The following is a 24,757-nucleotide window of genomic DNA, read 5'->3' on the forward strand; positions in this document are numbered from 1 at the left end:
CAGCATGCATGTCTCTATTCATATGTAATACACTGACTGAAAAACAGCCCGGGCTGTAATTTCTCTAAGTGAGGCCCAATTTTCTCTGAGGATTGTAGGGGACACGTTTCACTCGCTGGACCGGGATCCTGTTTTTGCTTATCTCTCCTTCAGTGGTTGGAACCAAAGTTCAATAAGGCGGCAGATAATTAACATTAAATATATTAGATTATTTATTAATACACAGCCGTAACTCATTTAGACAGAAACATATATGAATTGTGTGACCAAAGTATCTTTTCCACTGCTGTACATTTAGTTATTAGTGTAGTCAACTAGACTTTCAATGAGGGTTTCTCTGCAGCTCTGCAGCAAAAAGTCATTTTTCACTTTGACTGCTTGTTGTTGAAGACAGACTGAAATTATTGCAGTATCTGCTGATACTGTTGATAGCTGTAGAAATGTCCCACGGATGACTTTTTGATAAGAAAAAAAGTTTATTTTTATTTTGAAAGGATGATTCTTATGTTTATTTTGAGCTTCAAAAATTGGTTCCTGGACTCTACTGATATAGCCTTGAACATCACTCAGTAAAACACATGTGTCTTTATATCAGAGATGCATGTGAAAACCACGGATGCCAAACAGGCACACAGGCAATGCAGGCAAAGTTGTTATGTTAAAATCAAGTTTTGGGGAGTTTGCTTGTGGTTGTTGATAATGTTGAACTTTTTTACTTCACTGTGTTCACTCACAGTTTTTAAACCAAGCAAATTAGCCGTAGAATCACACATTTGCTGTTAAACAAGACCATCTTCCAGGAGTGGAGTTTTTTCACCTGTACTAACATTATTTCTGCTCCCATGGGTATCTGTGCTATTCTGAGCAGGTGACTCACCAAAAACAGTTACTAAGAAATTACATACAGTAAATATCCATCTTCAAATTTGCTCTAACCAATGTGTGGAATTTAGAGCACTGGTGAGCTTAAGGGTCAGCAATATTTACCTGTTTCGTGTGGTCTCTGTGACACGGCTGAATGTCTCAAGTTCAGAGTGTTTTTCATTACTTAGGCAGGCATAGCAAGCCAAACCGCACACTGAGGTCAATGCACACTTATTCATGTGGAACAGGCTTTTAAACCACTGTATCACTTGACATAGAAAAGCTGTGTTTGTGTTTTGTTTATTAGTGTCGCTGCTAAGTGTACTTTTTCATTCAAGTCGTGAGAAAATAAGTTTTTAGAAATCAGAAATAAATGAAAAAGGAAGTATTAGCGGCAAATATTTTAATTTAAGCAACAGTTGAAAAACTGCTCTTTAAATGACAACTGTAGCTCATAGATGTTGTAACAAAACTTATGTCATTGCCTAGACCAGCCTTGACCATAGATTTTACAAATGTTTATATCTGGTGTGTCTCTGTAGGCAGGTCCAGATGCTGCTTCTCTCTCTCTGAACAGACCTGACTTCACTTTTTACCCGCTGTTGAAATAAGAGACCACAGAGGAAGTACTGGAGCATGTCTTACTTGGCATTTCCTGGTCATGGGCTGGAGAGATTCTTTCACTCCTCTTTGACTTAACTGTCACATGTCCACCCTTAGAGTCATGGCTTTTGTATCATCTGTCTTAAGGGACAGCACGCTGAGAACTTTTTTTCTTCCTGTTTTTTTTTGTAGGCACACTGCTCTATTTACAGCTCTGTATTTAGATTTCTTTTTACAGCTGTAAATACACACATTCTTGCCAAAGTCTTGTTGGTGTGCCTTCTTCAGAAGGATAATGATAGGCTGGGTAGCTTTATTCTCTTAGTTAAGGGCAGAATTATGAAAAATACAGCGTGCTCACACACACACACACACACACACACACACACACACACACACACACACACACACACACACACACACACACACACACACACACACACACACACACACACACACACACAGTACAGCCTTAATAAAAACAAGATATCAGACAGAAGCAAAGTGTCAACTTCATATTTGCTTTTCTTTGCTACCAAAAGACACAGCATTGCCTTTCTTTGACATTGGGCTATGGGTTTCTCTTCTTAAAATCTGAATATGTGTTTTTTTCTGTTGATATGTCTTTACTGGAAAGAGTTTGCAGCCAAGTGTGAATAGAAACATAAGCTAACAATGTTCTCAAAATTTATACCCACCAGGTTTTTCATTGATATTCGTGTCTGCATAAGTTTCATTCTTTCTGTCTTTTTGACTAGACTAGATTGACTAGATGAACTCTAAATTGTTAGTGTGTGTGAATGTGAGATGTCTGTCTGTTAGCACTGTGGTACACTGGTGACCTGTCTGAACCAGATGATTCGGGGGGGCTACATATACAAATAAATGGGCAGGAGAGAAAATGGAGCTAAACTCACCTTTTAAAGGAAAAGTATTACAGCAAGTCTACAAAGGAGGCGTTCCAGTTGCTTTTATTCAGTAACCTGTCCCATTAGTGCCTGACTCAGTCAAATAAACTGTCTCAGTTAAAAGCAAAGCCTGTGATGTCTGCTGTAAAACAAGCAAATATGTGTTAGGTCCTGAGCATTGCCAAAATGATTGCACACTCAGTATAGACCCTGAATTAATTTTGCATAGGATCTTGGATGACGTGATCTATGCACATCTGTAAGTAACAAGATGTGAATGCATGCAGAATGCGAATGTTTGGTGATTGCTTATACCATACTATAGGGTAGTCTTGATTACCTACTGCACTGATGAACTTCTCCTCTGTTTTGATGTTGAATAACAGCATCTGAGAATTGTCACTTTTCTGCTATTCATTTTACAGTGATGTGAAAAAAGTTTTTACAAGACTTTATGCAGTCCTGTGAAAACTTAAGTACAATGTTAGGCAGGTAAGTAGCAACCAAGAGCTGCTAATCAAATGCAATTCATTAACTGATGATCAGTAAGTGTGACCGTCTCTTTAAAAGCCAAAGTTTTGGTAGTCTGCTAGTCTGGAGCATCAAGGTGTGTGTTTACACAGTGCCACGATCTTTCCAGGAGTGGATGCTCTAAAAATTTCACCCCAAGGCCAGATTGTGCAATAGTCTGAGAAGTAACACATGAAATAAGTCTGAATAAGAAATTAGCAAACGAATAGGACATGCAGACATTGTCAGAGTTAGAAATAATAATTTTAATGGAAATGACGAATGTGTTCTTCAAACCTTGCCCAGCCTGGCAAACTGTAGTCATTCTAGCTATCCAATTTTTAAGATAATCTTTCACCCAATGCTTCCTGGATAATCTTCCACAAAACGGATTGGCTTGATGGAGTCTTCTCTGTAATATATGGTCAAGCTGCTCGCACAATAACTTTACCACCTCCACAGCACACTTAGACCATCACGCTGCCTCCACCATGCTTGAGTGATAGTGTTAAGTACTGTTCTTACATGTTACATCATTCATTTGTTCTTCTCTTTGATATGAAGGCCTTACGAAGAACTTGAACTCAACCGTCCACAACACCTTCTTCCACTCTTCCATTGTCCAAGGTCTGCACTCTTTTGCTCATCTGAGATTTGGCTTTTTCTTGACATTTCTACCATGAAGTCCAGCATCCTGAAGTTGCAGCTGTCAGTTGACAACCTGTGAGGCATCTTGGTCTTAAACGACACACTCAGATGTTTGTCTTCTTACATGGTTGTGTATTAGGGACAATTACTCTTTTGTTTCTGTCTCTGTTCCAGTTTTTTCTGCTCTCAGAAGGGAGTAGTTAACAGCATGGTAAGAGAGTTTAAGTGTCCTCACAGTTTCTCACATTGAATAGCCTTCCTTTCTAAGCCCAACAATAGGCTGACAGGTTTAAAAAAATGTTCTTTCTTTCTGGCCATTTTGAGTCTGTAAACAAGCAAACAACGGCTGATGCTTCCAACACTAATCTAACCATAAAGAAAGCAATGCTTCCTTGTTTTTGCTCCCTTGTTACTTTAGCAGTTTTCAGCTGTGCAACACAGTTGCAAAAATTGTTTTCTATTAATCAATGAGCCTTGTTATATAATTAACTTGGATTAGGACCCATACCCCTCTCGTCCTAAGACAGCTGGGATAGGCTCCACCCTATCCCAAAATTGCATTTTGTTTTTCTTTGGGGAAAAAAAAGAAATTTGCAAGTGATATCAAAATATTTGGTTGCTGGTGTACATCTCAGACTCGACAGGCCAAGCATGTTAAATTTCAAATTTCATAACAATAGGAAAAGACGGAACAAGTATGACTTATTTGGAAGGGTTGCCAGGAGAAAGACTCCTCTGTTAAACAACATGGCAGCAATGATGCGTCTGAACACACCACAAGACTTCTAGAACCAAATTAAGGACAGATGAGTGGAGATATTTGGCCACAGTGCACAGCACACACCTCATACTAGCTGTCAGGATGACAGTCATTTTTCAGATTGTATGGAATTCTGTGAAAACTCATTCTTTCCCCCACGACTGCATCTATACAAATCTACAAACACTACTTTCCACTGATTTTCAGGTCTTTTACTGTTTTGATTCATTCCTCTCCAGCAGGCAGGTGTGTTTAAACTGTGCTAAACTGTGGTAAAAGCTCAGAATTTCATTTGAGCAACTAAAGAGACAAATATATATGCCTAGGACAGTACCATATATTGGTAGTCACAAACACATTGATTGCCACTATGTAATTTTTCAGAATTTTCCTTTGTACCTGAGTGTTTTTCTTTTCGGTTTGGTTTCAGAGTTTCCGCTGTCTAGTTTCATTCTGTTTATGTGTCGGTTGTTCTTGGCCAAAGCATAGTTTTTGCAGGTTTCATTAAAGGTTTCCCTAGAAAAAGCCTCTGATCTCAACACTTGTCTTTTGGGAAGTGACAGTTACACTATTGAAAGTTTGCTACTGCTCATGAAATCATAAAATGAAATCAATTACAGAAACATTATTAAATAAAGGTTTAAAAACCTATCAGATGGTATTTTGTTATAATGAACCAACCAATATTCCCAAGAAACGCACCTTAACAAAATAGCCAGTATGGAAACACAAACTATAGTTAAAAGACACCTTTGATTCTGTTTTCTTACTTTTATCATGACTGACAGAAGTGATGCATTCAATCTGTATATGTACTGAGTTGCATTAGGTATACAACAAACAGAAACTTGAAGTGGAAACAAAAACCTGTCTTGGATTCTTTGTTGTCTACTTGCAAATTAAGCTCCTTTATTCCCTTCTCAGAGTCACATCCAGATACTATTATGCTAATAGAGAGAAATGCTATGTTTTTTGTTTGTTTTAAACATAATATTTCCAGTGCAACAACAGACCTACTCTAGTTATACAAATAAATATCAGGTTTGCTTACCCACTGAATCAGATCTTTTTTTTTTTTCACTGACGTTCAGCATTGCTCCAAGGAGAAATCCACTTTCGAAGAGACAAACACGACTGTTTTTCCAAACCTATAATTCAGTGCTGCTAAAATAAATGTTGAGTGTTGATTAAAGAGGATGATAAGTCAATATTTCCATGCTGGTGTGGACAAAGTTACTGCTCTACTATTCTTGTTGGTCTATACTTACCTTTGAATGTAAACAGCAAGGTCAGAGCTCCTCTCAGTGGGTAGCTGATGCTTGGATTCTGTATTTTCTAATGCAAGCAGAACACACAAAAAAATCCAGGTTGAGACAGTTGAGTATATCACAAAGCAAACTGTAAACTTTACCACAGGCTTCGAATTCTGTGAGCATCCCAGACTGGCATCAACGCTTGTAAGAGTATCCAGCTGAAAGGATTTCTATAAACTCTTTGAAAAACTTAAAGCAGATGGAAATATAACACTGAACCGAGACATCACCACTCATCATTTAACACAGGGTGAAAGAAGACTGACATTCAATGAATCTTAAAGGGCCCCAAATTATGTCTACCTGCGTCATTCCACGTACTGAGCCCTTTACTAAATCTTCCAATTGATCAGGCACACCATAATTACTGGCTCCAGTGGAAGAATTGTACTTTCAAGGAGGAGTGGTACACTCATTTTGAGCTCTCTTTTTCCAGGCAGGCCTGATCCGGACTGATAATGGGGAGTTTTTCATTGAACCCCTTGAGAAAGGCCAACAGGATGTGGAAGTGAAGGGGCGTGTCCATGTGGTCTACCGCAGATCAGCCATAAAGCAGGAGACAGGCCAGCGAAGGGAAGACCTCCACAATGAAGGTAGGCAAGGAGAGGGAGTGTGATGTAAGTGGAAACAAAAAAAGCAACTATATGTAGGTTTGAGTGCAACAACTGTGTGCTCCGGCCAAGTAAGGACATATGAGTAAGTGCAGAACTGAATACATCACTGTATACCAGGAGCGGCAAAATTGATGTCCTGAAGGTTGGTGCATTAGCCACAGAATGAACAGAATAACAGAGGATAATGAAAGTACCTACGTCATACATTATTATAATTATAAAGAGCAAAAAAAACAACATATTTTGAACTATTTATTACTTGAACTTTTAATCATTTTGGTTTCTATTCATTATTGTATCTATTGTATCTGTGTAGTAATATATTATGAAAGTCACTGACTGTTTTTTCCTGTTACGTGAACATTATTAACGTTATTGTCCTCTGACTGAAACTAAATTTGATTTTCTTAGTGTGCTACAGTGTAGTAATGGTATATAACTGTTCAATAAATTGAGTTTTTCTTTCAATTAGATTCGCTCTGTGGTAATTTGGCGATAAATGGTGATAAATTGTGAAAATCACTAATTTGTTGCTGTCGACACACAGAAATTCACATAAACTGCTTCACTTTATCTTGCGCCTCCATACAGACCTATCAGCAGAGGCAGTGCTCACTACACCAGCTGGTAAAATGAGGAAAGCTGGGGTTTGGTGGTATTATTGGGGACTGGGGAATTTAAGAGAGCTAGAGTGGGAAGTGACCTTTCCTTTGCAGCCAAATGATTCAGTTTCATCATGAATTCCTTCTCTATTCCTTTCTTCCTGAAAAATAGCTTCAGCATCTGGCGCGAGACTCTTACTAACCTCACAAATTTTCTGTAGCTATAAGCCTCTATGGTTTATCTGTTGCTCTCTAGTACATATGTTCTTTGTAACAACTGTAGTCAAGTCACAAATTTACAGTCCCAATCCTCTCTTTTTTAAATGCCATTGTGAATTTCACTGTAGATGCATTCTCATATAAAGTAGCATATCTATCGTTGATGTTGATTTCCTGAGGAAAGAAGCAACATTTCATATCTGGCATCATTCAGACTAATATTTAACTTCACCTGATGTGTATGCTTTTGATACCACCACATACATAAAATAATCATATGATCAGAGTCAAAATTAACTTAAACCAAAATTAAAATATATGCTTTTTTATTTGATGTCTGTATTCATTCTGTAATCTGTACTTTAACACATGTAAAAAAGGCAACAGAGGTTCTGGTCCAAATCCACCTCTTTCGCTCTCTTTCTATCTATCTATATATATGCATTAAACCCACACACAGGCATAACACTGGAAAACACAATGGGAGGATAAGTGGACACTGTGACAAAGGAAAGACAGCAGTATTTATACAAACACGCATGCACGCACGCACGCACACAGACACATGATCATGACATAAAAAGCTCTCTCTAAGCTCACACTAAAAGTCCTTTTTTTTAATACTTCTGACAGGGGGGCTCTTTTTACCTCTCTCAGGTACAATTTTTAGAGAAATTCCGGTCATTACTCTGCCTCCTGATTTAGCTTCCTGTTCAACGCTATCAATAGCTCTCATGTGGAAAAAGGCTCTATGAGATTCCTATTTTAGTTTCAAAATGGAGCCTTATTTCTGATCATTTCCTGCCTGGTAGCAGAATGAATTGCTTAGTGTAACCATTTCCAATAGGTGTATAGGTGTAACCAACTCCTAGCAGTAGTAAATTGAAGTGCAAAAAAATAAAAGGTTGGTTAAATGCTATCTTATTGCCGTCTTCCTTTCAATTTAATTCAATTATTTTGATTCAAGGTAATCAGCTACATCTGGTGGAAATGAATTATCATGCTTGATGCATCTATTGTTAATTTATTTAATTCTTTATCTTAAATTTAGAATAAATTGTGTCTCCAAGAGATTTGCCTGGGGACAGTTGTTAAAATAGGCTTTGCAGAGCAGCATACTGATTGTTTGTCATATGCATTGTTCTCCTATGAAAGCCTTTCCTGCTATGTTAAATTATATGTAATGTCTGCATTTGCACCTGAAAGGCTTGAGTCATCACCAGTTAAGGTGTGAAATAACAAAATGTGGATAATCAAATTGATATTTTGAAAGAACTTGCTATGATTTAATGTGGTCAAATTTTTCAACATAGTGTTTGTTTGATGTTTGGTGTAGCTATCATGCTTTAAAAGCCTGTATATTTTTGTGAAATCTGACAAAATGATAAGACATGATTAATGTTTACAAAAGATCTGCTGATGAAAATAATTCATGCATATAGAAATATCCTTAATATCTATTAATATTTGTGTTTTCACACACAGAACCAAAATCTTATTAAAAATGAATAAGCAGTGTCTGTTTTTGTGTAACTTTGGCAGCTTCAGCAGCGGTACATTTCCCCTGAATGTCATCTTTGTGTTCATTGCCTCTGTGGTGGTGGAATCCATGTTCACATAGTTTATGTTTACCAATTAGTATTACAGTTCTAACAATGTCAGCCACAGAAAGATATCATCCTGTACACAGACACTCGTTTTCGTATATTAGTGAGGACATCTAATTTACATAATGCTTTCCCGCTTGTGTTTTTTTTAATTTAACCTTTATTTAACCAGGAAAATCCCATTGAGATTAAAAACCTCTTTTTCAATGGAGTCCTGGCCAAGAGGCAGCACATTTCCAAACAAATACATACAAACAAACAAGATTAAAAATTACACAAAACAATTACACATTATTGAGGCAGTCTGTAGGCCTTTGAGTTTAGTTTTAAAAACATTTAAAGACATCAATTCAGTCAGTTTCCAGTCTTTCTGTAACAGGTTCCACGAAAAAGGCGCAGAGTGGACAAAGGCTTTCTTACCCAACTCTGTGCGTGACAGGGGAACAGACAGCAGCAGCTGATCATTTGAACGCAAGGAGTAAGAACCACTATTTGTCCTTGTGACCAAAGTACAAATATAAGGAGGCAACAATCCAAGCATAGCTTTGTAAATGGTGTTAACCATCAAAAATGAATGCCTAATCCTAATCATAACCTAATTGTAACTCTGGCACTAAAACCACATTTTGAGCCTCAAAAATACCTTCAAATTGGTGGGGATGAGCGTTTTGTCCCCGTAAGTGAGTGTTGGTCCCCACAAGTTTACTGCCAATTTTCTGTCCTCACAAAGATGTCTAAACGTGCACACCCACACACACGCACCTATCTATCTATGAGATGTGAATGACCAACAGTTTAAACTACAGATGTGCTATAAAAATGTAGAGCCCTTGCCCCTGTCAGTAATCCCAAAGGACTCCATCTGATTATCGCTTAGGGTCAAAGAAAAGCATTTGCTTTATGTCACTTTGACACCATCTGTTCATTGGCTTTCATTAACTGGTCATCCTTGTTATATTTTGCAGTGGCAGACATTGGGATTGCAGACCTCCCCAAAGCTCTGGATCTTGTTGAACATAAACTTTCTGAGTCTGAGCGCAAGAGGAGGCATGCGAAGAAAGATGACTACAACATCGAGGTGCTGCTGGCTGTTGATGACTCGGTGGTCCGTTTCCACGGCAAGGAGCATGTCCAGAATTACGTTCTCACACTCATGAACATAGTAAGTGTTATTATAAAGAATTTTAAGGCTGCAGCATTGACTAATATGCATAGCATTTGGACTGAGAATTCCATAAAATACCATTCAGATACATATTTATGAATCAAAATACATATCCATAATTTGTGAAAAGTATAGTTTAATTTTACACTTTAAACTGAGACAAAAATTGCAATAAAATTTACAGTTACAGTTGTAAAACAAACAAACAAACTCTGCTATACTGTACAATCAGACCACTGTACTGTACAGACCACTGTAGTAAGAGATTGTTATTTTAAAACTTTAGTCATTCATATTTCATGGTGTAGATGTTTGGGAACCATGTGCGTGCATGGAAAGCGCACCATGGGAAGAGTAGCAGCAGGATCCCAAATACAGAGGACAAATAAATCAAGAATACTGACTAGTAAAGAGAATGATTAAATAAGACAGCATGAAAAGGTGGAACTGGCTTGGAGGTAGATTCCAAAGCAGCTTGCAGGGGCAGAAACACAGATGTTCTGAGCTGATATACCAAGATTGTGTTTAAGCTTGACTTCTTGGCCTGCGCTGGAGAACAGAGTGTCTATATGTTAGGTCATTTGTAATTAATTTGTAAGGATACTGTTGTTGGCTAGGTCTAGTGCAGTCACTCAGCAGACAATATAAACCAAAAAATAACAATTAAGAACCTTAAAATAAATTATAATTTTGCCATTTTTGTTCAAAAATGATTCCAAAACAGATTTTTTTTAATAAATGCCAAATAGCCATAAAAAGAGACATAGTTGTTAAAAGCATGAAAATAGAAATGTCAAATTTCTTGAGATTAAATTATGCTAAGTCTGCAATAATTTCCCCTTGTCCTCTTTGATATCAGAACTCGCCACACTGTTCCCCATAACCCCCACTCTCTTGCTGTTCATGGATTACTAATAAGAAAAGAAGAGGGAGGGAGAAACTCTCAGCTCATTCATTATGGGTTCCACCAGCTCCTACCACCATAATCTACTTATTGGGCCCAAATCCCTCAAGTCAGATTTTCACAGGGTGCTGGTTTCACTCTGTAACAGTTACCATTTGGACCCTGCATGGTGGTCTGATTAGCTGCGCTAGACCAATTAGAAAGTTGACTGGGAGCTGTACAGGGCAGTCATGGAAACCAGCGCCAGACGTCCACTCATACTGCCAAGCTCTGCTTACATGGAATGATGTGTTTATTTAATTAGGATATTATATTCACATTCTGTTCCCAAATGTCTTCTTCAGAAAAAAATGTTTGACTTTTAATGACCTTAGGTGATTATACTGTGTAGTGGCTGCAAATGCACTCTGTAATTCCCTCTGCAATTATCAGTCCTTGGTGTCTAGTACTCTCTGATTAGCACTTAAGGGTATTTCACATCACAGACAGGAGTAGTGAAATTGAGGAAGTCCTTAAAGCTAAAACTGACTGAACTTTAAACTGAAATCAAGTAAAGGTCTTAAATGTAGTATCCATATACTCCACCTCCCACTGAGCAAAATTTGATGAGAGAAATGTGCAAAAAAACAGCAGTTTAAACAAACGAAGGTCAAAACTCTTTGGTTCCAATGGTAAGCCACAAGCTTGCTGTGTCTGAAAGAGCTCACTAAAATCCCTCTGAATCCCTGGTCCATGGCTGCAGAATGTGTAGTACCACCTGGAGAAACTCTCCCTAAGGGATTGATTACTGGACATCCTGTCTGCACAAAGCCAAGTTTGACTGCTGAGGTGCCTACTACACAATGGCCGGGTTGTTTAACCATGAACCAGGTTTTGTCCATGTTGATGTGATGCTATACACAAGCCAGGGACACCTAGTGCATTTTACCAACAGCTGCTACTCTCATTTTTTGGCCATAAGAGTCCTGTCTTCTTTGTGCTCCTCATGGCTTTGTAATTATCCCTGTGGCAGAATAAACCCCTTTTGCATAGATATGAGTAAAAAAATATGAATAAATGAAAACCAGCTTTAGTGTTTACAAATGTCGTAACTTCATGCCAGTACTTTAATAAGTCCCCAGTTTGATTTACTATAAACACATATACAGTACAACATATAGGTCAGTACAGACCAGTCTCAGTTCTGTTGTAATGAATTCAAGAGAATTTGGGGTCATTCAGGGGTTCTTTACTGCGTTTATTGACCTGTATGCGCTTCTGTGAATAGAATATTTGCTTAAATTCTTGGGTGTAACCCTGTGTCCCTGAACAAATTTGGACTTGGAGGATATCCTTTCTGTGGTGACAGAGCTTTTGTTATGGATGGTCATAATTTTTACCTGCTCAAAGCTTACTGACACATACTTGTTGGGTTTTTTTTCTTAGCAAAGGAGTGGCACTCTTTTGCTCTGTTTGCGGTATCCAGAAAGTGGAAAGTCCTACTTGTAGTGTGGACATCAGTGCTCATGGTAATTAAGACACTCTAAAGCTGAATGTAGAAAGGAAACTTCTCCATAAAAAACACAAACAAACAAAAGAACGCCAAAAAAAAAGCTGATGCTTTGGCAGTGAAAGCTTTTATCAGTTCTTTTTCATCTAATTGCTTCCTACGTTTCCTGTTCATCCTGTGTTGGGTAGCTGGTTCTTGTAGCTTTCTATGCTCATATACTGTTCTATTTTAGAGGGTTGCTGCTGTTGCATCAGTTAAATCGTTGGACTTCACCTCAGGGCTCATGCAAGCTTCAGTGTCCAGTCAAACCAATCATTGATGACCTTTTGTAGATTAGTGCTGTATGACATTAGGAGGTAGGAACAGGGTAAGGCATTGTTAGTGAAATGGCAAATGGACTGCAAATTATATGACACTTTTCTAATTAAGAAAATAAAGAATTAATACAATTCTCATTCATTTGTTAGTCACCTTTAATTTGACAATATCTTTAAAATCTTGGGTTTCAATGTATTTTAGCTACTACACTGATTGCACAATTTTACACATATTTAAAGAAAAGCATCCAGAAACAAACCCACTGAACTGATAAGATGTTACTGTATGGTGATGTGGGCAATGGAAAAAGCTGAAATTCATTTTTAGAGAGTAAAGGCCAAATGGAGAAGTAAAAATTGTCCCTATACTTCTGCCAAAGGCTCACATGTGCTTTTGAAGATAAATTAAATGAGTTGTGGTGGTCAAGGTGAAGCTACAAATATTTCACTTGGAATAAAAAGACTTTCCCAGAAATCCAATTTTTTCCTGGAAATGTTAAGCTACAGCTTGTTGTTATCTTGGGTTAACAAATAAAAGAAATTAAATGCAAAAGGACATCTTACAGTATCTTCAATACATTGTGGATTGGATTACTCTGCATTTTAAAGTATGATTCCGCCTTTTTTAGGTCCTTGTCCACCATGGAGCAAGACTCCACTCCACCAATCATTTATTAAAAGTATAAATTTGCAACAAGTTTCTTGAACTTGTTCATGTGAAGTTTGCATGTTTTTTGCATTTATCTGGGTACTTCCTCCAGAATCTCTCATAATGTTTCCAAATTGATTCTACATTGGATGTACACTGGATATAGGTCTGAATGTGAGTATTTGTCTGTATGTGTTAGCCCTATGATAGACTGGCAGCCTGTCTCAATCTTTGGTTCTGTGTCAGCTGGAATCTGCTTGTTAAGTGATGACGGATCAACACTGCTTCCCAGTGCGAGCTCCAACTGATACAATGCATTACAACAAGTTAAGGCTGTGGCTTTTTAACGTGTTGTAATGCATTGTGTCTGGTGTTATTTAATATAAATAACCCTCTAAAAATAATCAGTGGTCATTGCTGGCTGGCTTTGTTGGCTTTTTATTTGCACTATTTTTAAGCTCTTTAAAGCTTTTTAAAACCTTATGTAACTAAAACTCATGGCCTCACGGTTTGCCAGAGACCAAATATCTCAGTGCTTCAGAAAAGAATCACTGTGAACTAAGTAAGAGTCAGTGTGGGCATAGGGTCGGAGATAGGATTGGATAGCATAGGATCAGGTGATCTCTTGACTGAATTTTGGTCCTTTTTCAAAGTCTCTGCCACATGATTGCATTTTTCTCTGACCCTCAGAACTGTACGTATTCATTTTTTAGGTATTCCTCAGTCATCTTTAAATAGAAACTAACAAGCTAACTTCCTGCTAATTTCTAACTCTCCTAAACTTCATAAATCCGCTTTTTTCACAGATGCCTAAATGTCAGACTTTATTGTAACCCCTGGGAGAGCAGCCACACTGAACATTTTCTTGGAGATGAAAGAATTTGAGCCGTTTTTAACTCTCAGTGATGCCGCAGTGTTTGTTTGAGTTTGGGAACCAAAGAAGAGTCTGGACCCAGAAAAGCCTAATGACGTCAGACTTAAGAGGTGGATAGCTCTAGACTCTCCATGACCCTGAACTGGATAAGCTAAAAAAGTACATGGGTTGAACTGTTCCAGACCGTGTGAAGTAATACAAAGGAAAGGCGTTTCAATGCTTCCTTTATTACCTTCTTTACCATACACAGGCTCATCCTTTATAAAGGTAAAGCAAATAATGCCACCCCATAATCCACAGTGACGCACTATTCATGCCAAAACTTGTTGATATATTTTGGAACTTCAATGACAGGCTGTTAAATCCACTGCTGAACTATTATTATTATGCTTCGGTGATAAAATCTGCTTCTCATGAAGTTGTGTTATGGGAAGAAGTCAGCAACATCATGTATACATAAATCTCTCTCAGTTAATTCAGTCTGCATTAGTTATTTCCAGATGGAAGTAAAAAAAAAAAAGTTTTTCAGGTATCTGTACTTTATTTTACTTTTAACCTTTTATTTTACTTTTCTGAAAAATGTTTACATCCTAAAATTTAACACAAATATACTTTTTACTTCTTATGCTTTCTTAATAAGCTAATTTCTTTAGCTTTAAAAGTACAGGTGCTAATGAGTTATGGTCACGCTACTTTAGCTTCTATTGTTAATGTAACAGAAAAGTAGCAGGCACAAATCAATGAAGTGGCAGGTAATCTCAAATGCAACATTTCTAATAGCTTAACAAATATCTGCAAATAGACAAAGTGTTTCTGTGCAGTTTGTCACACAATGTGTCTATTAGCTAACAGTGCAGCTGCTGTATTTCTAAGGGAGAGGAAAGAACTCAGAGAAAGAGAAAACTGTATAAAACTCAGGAAGGACACAAGTAGAAGAAGAGAGATTATTTTTAAAGATAAGGACTTCTCAGTCATTTGATAAACTGGACATTTTAAAGCTTACATGCAATCTCCTCATCCAGTTGTATATGAAGTTAAGTTTTTTTTTTAAATATTGTGAATTATCCTGCACAACCAATTGAAATATAAACATTTTCAGTTATGCAAAGGTTGCATAAACAACCTGAAAGCAACACTGGTTAGTTTGCAGTACTTTGAAGTTTACAGTGGTGCATTGTTTTGGACTGGTGGAGCAGCTGTGGTGTTCATGGTCAATGTTAGAGGAGCAGACATCAAATTAAATTTAAGCCGATGATGTGGATTAGATTCAGTCACTTAATTCCACCTTTATACTATTTTTATATTGTCCAGGTATTGGAAATCAGTTAATGTATTATAGCTTATTGTAACATCTCCTATCATCTGGTTGAATTCAGTTGGCTGAATCTAAGAGCAACAGTACAGATGAGCTCATCTGTGCTGTTACCCAACTACTACGTTGGCAACGGCAGATATAGACATATTTTTTAAATTCTCTTGTGTGTTTCTAAGCATTCTACATAACAGGTGTTCAAGCTGATCATTGTGTGGATGCTTTATGCATCCACACTATTGTTTTCCTGTTTCTCTTTCTTCTTTATTATTATTCCAGTTGCCACTTTTTGTACGTTTTTTGGCACTTAACTACTTCCACAATTTTCAGCCGATTTTCACCATTCAAATTTTAAACTATTCTGCTATTTCTGCTAATGGGTGCTATGACTTTTGGTATTTTTTGCTATTATACTTTTTAAGATATTAAGCTTTTTATGCTTTTTTTTGTCCCATTGAAATGAATGGAAAACTTCCAAAATTCTGCTAAAACTCGCTTGTTTTTGAAACTTAACTACTTCCTCATACTTTCACCTAGAACAACCATTCAAACTTTAAAATATTCATAAATTTTTCTGCTATTCTTATATGATTCAGCTTTTTCTTATCTGTTACCATTTTCATCTTATCCCTCTTTTAGTTTTGAGTTTCATCTTTGTGATTTTTCACAAAATACATGCGTTGTTATGGTTGTTATGCACTTGGCTTTCAGTGAGCCACTGTAAGTTTTGCAGTCTTCTCTTCATGTCCGAACAACTTCTTGCTACTCGCTCAATTTTCACTCAACCCCCACAAATTATACATCAAAACGTAGGTATTTTTGCTGGCTTTCAGAAAATGTCACTATCATTGTTGTGGGATTTATAGAATTTTGGCAAATCTCCTCAGAGCAACACAAAGTCTCAAAAATCCCCATAGAAAGTCAACGGAGAGTTCATTTAAAATCACCGCTTGATTTCTGTAATGAGAGGCATTTTCGAATCGTCATATCTCCCGAACGAGGCAAAGTTAAGACTTAAGGCTTGTCCCAGTATATCTTCAGACACTCCTGACGCTCACAATTCAAGAATTTTTTCCTCACCTATTACCGTTCTGAAATGAGTTAGACTTGTTTGAGGGTAGGAAATTCGTCCTTCGCTCAGATTTCTTCAGATTTCAAAATCTGGAAATGAAGCACTTTTTTCTCTCGTCATAACTTTTTGTTGGATTTCCACAGAGACCTGAAAATTTCCATGACTGTTCACCAAAGCCTGCTGTCTCTTACGGTGAAAGAATGATATCGATACTCCAAATAGATTTAGACTTAGAAAGCTTTGTTCGAGGGCAAGTCAGGGCAGTTTTCTTTTCGCCTCTACTCAGTTATGGTGCATTAGAAGTCAAATATCTTCAATAATTCATATTTTAATGATAAATTGTCAACATTTGAAGATTCCCCCATCTCTTCTGAACAAAACGGTGTAAGAATGACTGTTATAGCCCCTACGGTTAGGAAATTATGGCCATTTGTTTGAGGGGAGTCCTGACTATGAGAAATAGACTGCAGAAATCCTGTCTCTGTTCTGCGTGTGTGTAAAAAGAGGTGCACCTGTTTTGGCGGGAAAAAGTACACATCCTCTCTGATTGGTGGATTCAAATTTAGCAGCTCCCAGGCTGCTTGACTGACCTAGAAACTTGATTTTCTCTCCCTGTGTGTGTGTGTGTGTGTGTGTGTGTGTGTGTGTGTGTGTGTGTGTGTGTGTGTGTGTGACATGAGAGAGAGAGAGAGAGAGAGAGACTTTTTATGGGAGCATCTTATTGTATGATTCAAATTCAATATATTTAGACTGGTTCACTGAATTTGATCCTGTGTGTCTCTCTGTGCTTGTGTGTTTCCATATGTGTTCATATTTGTGATTGTGTGACTGTTATACTTTTTTTTTGCTGATTTTTTTTCATTTAACAATTACATTTGAGGGACCCTTAGCATGTTCAGGATTTTTTCAGCTGTCCATTTTGCTTTTCCAATTTTTGTATTTAACTTATTACTATTGTGCTAAGTCATAGCATTTCTGCTGATTTACAGTATTTGTGCTAAATACAGCACAAATACTGTCCTCCATTACGACAGACAATGAAATCATACTCTTTCTGCTATTTTATAGGATTTGTACTTAATATAATATTTCTGCTTAATTATAGTATTTCTGCCATTTTATAGTATTTGTGCTAAAACATAGTATTTCTACTAAATGCACTATTTCTGGGTAATCATTGTATTTCTATATATTTCTGCCAGGTCCCCAGGGAGTCAGTCCTCTGTAAGGACTGTAATATTCAAACTTACCTATCAGGACCTGGACGGCTTCCCAGCCAGCCAATCATATCTGAGCCCTGGCACATTCAAATTTGCATATTGGGGCCTTCATGGCTTCTAAGACAACCAATCATATCTTAGCCCTGGCACATTCAAATTTGCATATTGGGTCATTCATGGCTTCTAAGCCAACCAATCATCTATGTCATATATCTTTAATATGTCATATTTGTATTTTAAATGGTCAACATTTCAAGATTCCCCCATGTCTTCTGAACAAAACGGTGTAAGAATGACTGTTCTAGCCCCTACGGTTAGGAAATTATGGCCATTTGATTCTTTTTTCGTTTCACAATTACAGTTAAGGGACCCTTAGCATGTTCAGGATTTTTTCAGCTGTCCATTTTGCTTTTCCAATTTTTCTATTTAAGTTATTACTATTGTGCTAAGTCATAGCATTGCTGCTGCTTTTCAGCATTTGTGCTAAATACAGCATTTCTGCTAAATCATACTATTTCTGCTTTTTTATGAGATTTGTGCTAAATACAGCATTTCTGCTAAATCATACTTTTTCTGCTTTTTTATGAGATTTGTGCTAAATACAGCTTTTCTAATAAATCATACTATTTTTGCTATTTTATAAGATTTGTGCTAAATACTGCATTTCTGCTAAATAATATTATTTCTGCTTTTTTATGAGATTTTTGCTAAATACAGCATTTCTACTCAATCATTCTTTTTCACCTGTTCTATGAGATTTGTTCTAAATACAGCATTTCTGCTAAATCATACTATTTTTAGTTTTTCATGAGATTTGAGCTAAATACAGCATTTCTGCTGAGTCATACTTTTTCTGCTATTTTATGAGATTTGTGCTAAATAGAGCATTTCTGCTAAATCATAGTATTTCTACTATATTATAGTTTTCTTTCTAAATATAGCATTTCTGCTATAGAATAGTGTTTCTGCTATATTATAATCTGTGCTAAACTGGAATATTTTTGTGAAAACATTGTATTCATATAAAATTATAATATTCATAGTATATTACAGTGTCTCTGGTAAATCACAGTATTTCTGCTATGTTGTACTGTTTTTCTAAATCATAGTATTTCTGTAATGTTTAAGATTGTTTGGCTAAATATATTCATTCTGTTATCCTATACTATTTCTCCTAAATTCTTGTATTTTTGAGAAGTTATCATGTTTCTGGTAAGTTACAATATTTCTGCTAAGTTCTGCTATGCTATTGTATTTCTGCCAAGTATTATGTTTCCTCTAAGATATTACAGTTCTGCTAAGTTACTACATTTTAGCAAAGTTCCTTTGCTTCTGCAAAGTTTTTACAACTTCTGCAACTTTTTAGCTTTTTCAGCTAGTTTCAGCAGACAGCTTCAGCGTTCCAGCATCCACACTGCATTTTCGCAGGAAATGCAAATTTTTCTAGTTACAATTTGAGTTTTAGTTAAAATGTTTGCATTTCCTTGTATTTATGTTATTTCATTATGATATTAATATGACATAAAGTTCAATTTGCTTTTTCAATTTTACTTGAATAAACAAGGTGAATCAGTACTTCAACACACACAAGTACAAATCTGTACTTCTACTTATCTGATGAATGTGTGTACTTTTGCCACCTCTTGCTATGTCCATTGCTGTATTGCCAGGCTTTAGAGTTATCATATAAAAGCAGAAGATAGACTGGGTTAGTATGAGCAGGCAGGATGACAAACTAATGACATTATCACAAGCATTTCATTTTACTGTATAGACTATATTTCTTCCAATTTTAAATTACAGCCTTGGTAATGAATTGGTATTTTTCATGCTTCTGTTTTCACAGGCTCTTTTTTTGCATGACTTGCATTAAACAGCACAGTTAAAAACATGCTGGATGAGCTAGCTTGTCCATCTCTGTGACACTGTCTTTTCAACACAGTAGACCCACATCAATAACGTATCCATTCACATTTTTACGGAGCCTGGTGTAAGTGGATTCTCTGCGTGCCACATTTCTTTATAAATTCTGTTTTGCACCTTTCCTTGACTTTGTTGCATTTTCTATTCAGGTCAAGGAATAGTGATTAGGAAAAGTTTTTAGGAGGTAACTTTTTTTGGTTTATTGGACTACAGCAGAGGTGGGTAGATGGGGGACAGGTGAGGTGGGTGTGGCAGACTAGTGACTCAGAAGAGAATGGAAGTCTGAGGACATCTGGTGGGGGGATGGGGAGATACAGTGAAGCATGGACAGTAAACAGGGCTCAGAGTAAATCACTGATCAAGCCAAGGAATACTTACAGCTTTTAACTTTTAGTAAACCTATTAGACTATTTTGTATTCATGTTTTGGTACTCTCTAAACAAATAAGATGTTCTTTAATTTAGTTGCTCTAGATCAGGGATGTTAAACTCAATTTGCATTATGGGCCACATACGGTTTACTTTGATCTCACTAGGGATTTATGCTTCAGTAGGATTTCTTTGCCATAGCTATGTCTTTACCGCAAACCCCTCTAAAACCCTACAACATATCTTATGGCGTAACCTAACATGACACTACATGTTGTGGGAGCACAGCCCGCAACTATTGTGATTGGCCTGTTCAACATGATAATTTATCCTTTTCATTGTAGTTTTTGAGATATCATGACAGAAATACAACCACTGTCTCAGTATAAGGTTTAATATTTATAGCATCAATATAAGATCTCACAAATTCCTGGAGGGAGTTTTTGGTAATTATCCGAAAGGATGTAAAAGATTTTACAAAGAAGAAGAAACACTAGACCAATCATGTATGTTTGCCCTTTAAAAATACTGACCACAATAACGAGTGGCCCCAGCATGTTATTTGTTTCTATCATAGCTAACACCGCTGGTTCACATCAGAGCACGACCACACCGTAATATTAAACACACATAATGCACCAGACACAACCAAAGACATCAACCTCTTACGTAGGTTACTGTAAATCATAGGCTACAAAGTTTCACCCTAGGAGTGTAAATTAGGCCTTAAGTGGTCCGGACACCTTTCTGTCAGTGTGAACAAGTTTAATCACACATTTAATCCCTAAGATATCTTAATATTTGAAAAAGTGTAATTTTAACAGTACGTCTCAGTTTTTCTACAAGAAATACTGCTGTATTAAGTGAAAGAAATTTGAGAGGAAGACTCTTTGGGTTTAAATTATAAGAATTACATGTGTAAATACAGAAAAAGTTTGGGTAGCTCACTGCCCACTCTGTTGTGTAATTATAAAACAAAAAGTTCTATTATTTTACAGAAAATCTGAAATTTCTATAGTAGTGAAAAAGCTATTTCATTGTTCATCTATTAGTACACTGGTGTGGTAATTCTGGATGTCTTCATTAGGAAAAGCTATAAAACTATTAAAAAAATACAGTTCACATTTTCCAAAGCTTTCAAATGGGTCAGATTGGATTTTTTTGCTTTATGAAAATGAAGAAACGTATTGTTAAGTTCTTAAGCTTTATATCATCAGCCTAGCTGTTGGAGATCATGTTGAACCTCGAATTGCCAGTTGACACTTTAAACAAACAGTCGATAAAAACAAAAGAGAAAATAGTCTCATTCAAGCCCACACAGCGCCTTGATTCTCAAGTACAAATGACACCATCAGGGGCTATACTCAGACTCAGTGTTATTACAGTGGTGTGACAACCACATACTGCACTCATATAATTACTATTAGTGGCTTGCAGTAAGGCAGTTAAAGCGTGGCACTGTTGACAGAAAAACAAATGAGAATTTGTCAAATATTGTTCACTCTGACTACTTTGGAATATTTGCTTTGTAACTACCTCTTGTTGATTAATAAAGCTAGACTAGGTGTAGAGCTGTCATGGGCTAAACAAAGAGGTACTTAACAACAGCAACAGGATATAAATTGGTAATTGCTCTGAAAGTCATATGAAAACAGTTGCAGGATGGTTAGAGACAGATGAATGAAAAAAAAGTTCAACTAAGTCGTGTAGGGAGACGGGAAGTTGATGCGTTTTCATCTTTTCAATACAGTTTTTCAAAATAATCTCACAGACCTTCTCAGAGAAGTCACATATAAAACATTTAGTATCAATACTTGGAAGGAAAAGGTTTGTACCTCCCAAAGAAGAGCGCCTACTTCGAGAAGGAAACCAAAATATATCTTTAGATAATCTTCTTCAACGGTTTCATAAGGTAGCAATTCAGAATATTATAACTCGTATTATTGGTGATGACTGAATGCACTTGTTACGATATCTTCTCATTTTGCACTGAGAAAATAGACGCACATTTTGTGATTTTGGTCAAATCGGTTCAAAGTTTTAGGAGTATGAAAGCGCTCATCCTCAGGAAAATCTTACGTGAGGGAAGTGAAACTATGTTATGCAAGCTTGTAACATAAAATACCAAATTTAATATGAGCCTGTGTCAACCACATGCTTTAAAAATCCAGTTTTAGGCAGATTTTCCCCTGAAGTCACATGGAGAAATGTGAAGCCAAATTGCTTATTTTTTATTGCAATCCAAAACTTAAATGAATGATGTATGGAAAAATAAATATCCAACCCCTTGTTTTGCTCTGAACTTAATTTATCCACCACAAAGCAAAGCAGATGATTGACTTTATGAGGCCCGTAATGAGTGCTGACATGTAGCGACCATCTGATGAAAATAAAACACACTCGAGTGGAAATTGGACTTGGGTTTGAATGGGATCCTAGCTTGGTCCTGGGTTATGCATCTACATACCACAGCATTCTTACGAAGCCAAATAGCAGTCCACATATTTCTGGGTCAGGCTCCTTTGCCATTGCATAACAGCACTAGTTTCACTAAATAGTTGCCAGTCTTAATAACATATTTCATCATGATTCCAAGATTGTCGTAAGAGATTAAAAAATGGTTTGAGGACTCGCTGCTGGGCCCTGCACCTCAGACATAAAAAGGAGAACTGGTTGGATCAAGAGTTTTAGTGCAGTTCAGTGATTTAAAACAACTGTTTTCTTCTTGGTTTGTAAGATTTTAGATAAAGCAGGATGATTTCACGGGAAGTTTTTAACGTAATATTGTTTTACTGATTAAACTTTATTATTTCCTAAAGGATTACTACAAACATTAATCTTCTCCTAAATGTTTTCTTAGCAGCCTGGAAAGGAGCAGCAGCAGCAGTTGTGGAGGCTGTTTCTATCAAAGTTATATTGTTTACCTGGCTTTAATTAAACTCAGCGGAAAGCATCCGTTTATGCATTTAAATAGTGTCACTTCACTTCCTTTCTTGACAGTTGAGGACTCTGATTTGCATACTTAGAGCAGCCATAATTAAGTAATTAGTAATGCAGAGCAATGAAGTTTCCCTTGGAAACTCCTGAAGCTAGAGCGAAAACTCTGCTGTCGTTCTGTAATGGTCAGTCGAAGGTCCTTTTCACACTACTTTTAGCTTTTAGACTCGAGTGTAATTTTATTCCTGCAGACTGTTTTTGTATTAAAGTTCTGCCTTAAAAACCACCATGTTCATGATTGTATTATTGACCTTTGGGTGTTCAACTTGATATCACAAGCCACTTTCATCAAAAGCACTCTATGCCCTTTGTCATTCACATCACTGACACATGCTGTTAATTTCCTTTCAGGTTGATGAAATCTACCACGATGAATCTTTGGGGACGAACATCAACATTGTCCTTGTCCGCATGATAATGGTGGGGTACCGGCAGGTGAGCCATGCCACACAATTTGTGTACTGTATGTGCAAGCAGCATTTCAAATGAGCTTTTAAGGTTTTTATACCGCAGGGCTGGTGTAAAAGGCATATTCTCATCGTCTGAGCTGTCTGTGAATAATACTGCCTGAGGAAGCAAGATTTTTAACTGTGTTCAATTTTATTTGGAATAAAAACAAGAAGGGCTGAACTCACCGCTATGACTCAAGAGAAAATGGGAGAAAGGCAGCGAACCCTTTTACAATTTCCAGTGAAAAAAACATGTTTTACTGAATGCAGGCTCAAGTATTGTTGTGGCCTGAAACCGTATTCAGTAGCACTCGACCTTGTGCCCAAAACTGGGAGGTAGAAGAGCAGGTGCTAAGAGTAGTTAATCCACTGATGTCTAAAATATCAGTCCTTTGTACAGATATGAGAGTGGTGTTATCTTTCTAAGTCCAAGCAGTGAGGTGAATAAGGATTTTTCCCATAATGTCAAACAAATAATTTAAATCTGAGTCAGGTGGTGCGTTCACAGTAGAGGCACCAAAGTAACAAGCTAACTTTAAGATTATATGGAAAGCTGAGTTTCATGCTTTGTGGCTTGGTTTCTACTTGGAAAAAGAGTTGTTTTGGGCCATTACTGCATATTCAACACAATAAAAAATTGAGATGGGTAAAGTATAGGTTTGTCAAGAAGATATCATTTATCAGGATAAAGAAAACACCACTACATGTAGCACAGCTTCCTTATTTTACACCAATTTTTAAATTTTTTTTGTGCACACTGCAAAAAACCTAAAAAAGACAAAAACCCCAAAACAAAACAGGTTTTTAGTGCAGAGTATTCTAACATTAAACTGGTTAAAACTAGAATGGCACTAAGCGAGTGGATCCTTCTCCAAAGCCAGTGCTTTTATGCTGCAGTTTAAAAGAAAGGATCTGTTCGGTATCATATGATCTGATTTCTCTGAATAAGGTGATACTTCCACCAAGGAGTGAGCTAGAGCTTATAAAAATTTCTCTTTTTCTGTTTTAGATGATGCATTTGAAACTACCCGGTTATATTTTGTAAAGCTTAGTGGATAGATGAAGCGTGGGGAAAAGAAGAACCTGTTACATTTCAGTGCAAATCCAAATTATTTTAAATTATTTTCTTTAAAACTGTTAAATAGAGCAAGGCCATGGTTGAAATAAGCTCTGAGTGCTCTTCTACTTTCTAGTACCTGTTAACTTGCTTATTAACTTATTTATAGTGACTGTGAATCTCTCCCAGCAAAGATGATTGGTAATTCTGATTGAGTACATAATTTAAGTGAAGTTAAATGATGAAACTAACATAGAAAAAGAGAGTTCATAGCTTTACTGCTCCACTAAACTGACTTGAAGTTTAGAATTGA

General features: G+C 36.8%; 1 protein-coding gene across 3 annotated transcripts in view; it reads left to right on the forward strand.

Annotated features, from left to right (window-relative positions):
- LOC134633817 (A disintegrin and metalloproteinase with thrombospondin motifs 14) overlaps positions 1-24,757 on the forward strand; it is a 62,203-nt gene that overhangs the window by 10,579 nt on the left and 26,867 nt on the right. For all 3 annotated transcript variants that reach the window (XM_063482885.1, XM_063482887.1, XM_063482886.1), the window contains 3 exons: positions 6,043-6,199; positions 9,614-9,810; positions 23,290-23,373. In XM_063482885.1, the coding sequence (XP_063338955.1) occupies positions 6,043-6,199; positions 9,614-9,810; positions 23,290-23,373 (438 nt within the window). The remainder of the gene's footprint in view (positions 1-6,042; positions 6,200-9,613; positions 9,811-23,289; positions 23,374-24,757) is intronic.

This window comes from Pelmatolapia mariae, linkage group LG8, assembly GCF_036321145.2.
Source record: "Pelmatolapia mariae isolate MD_Pm_ZW linkage group LG8, Pm_UMD_F_2, whole genome shotgun sequence".
NCBI classification, from domain to species: domain Eukaryota; kingdom Metazoa; phylum Chordata; class Actinopteri; order Cichliformes; family Cichlidae; genus Pelmatolapia; species Pelmatolapia mariae.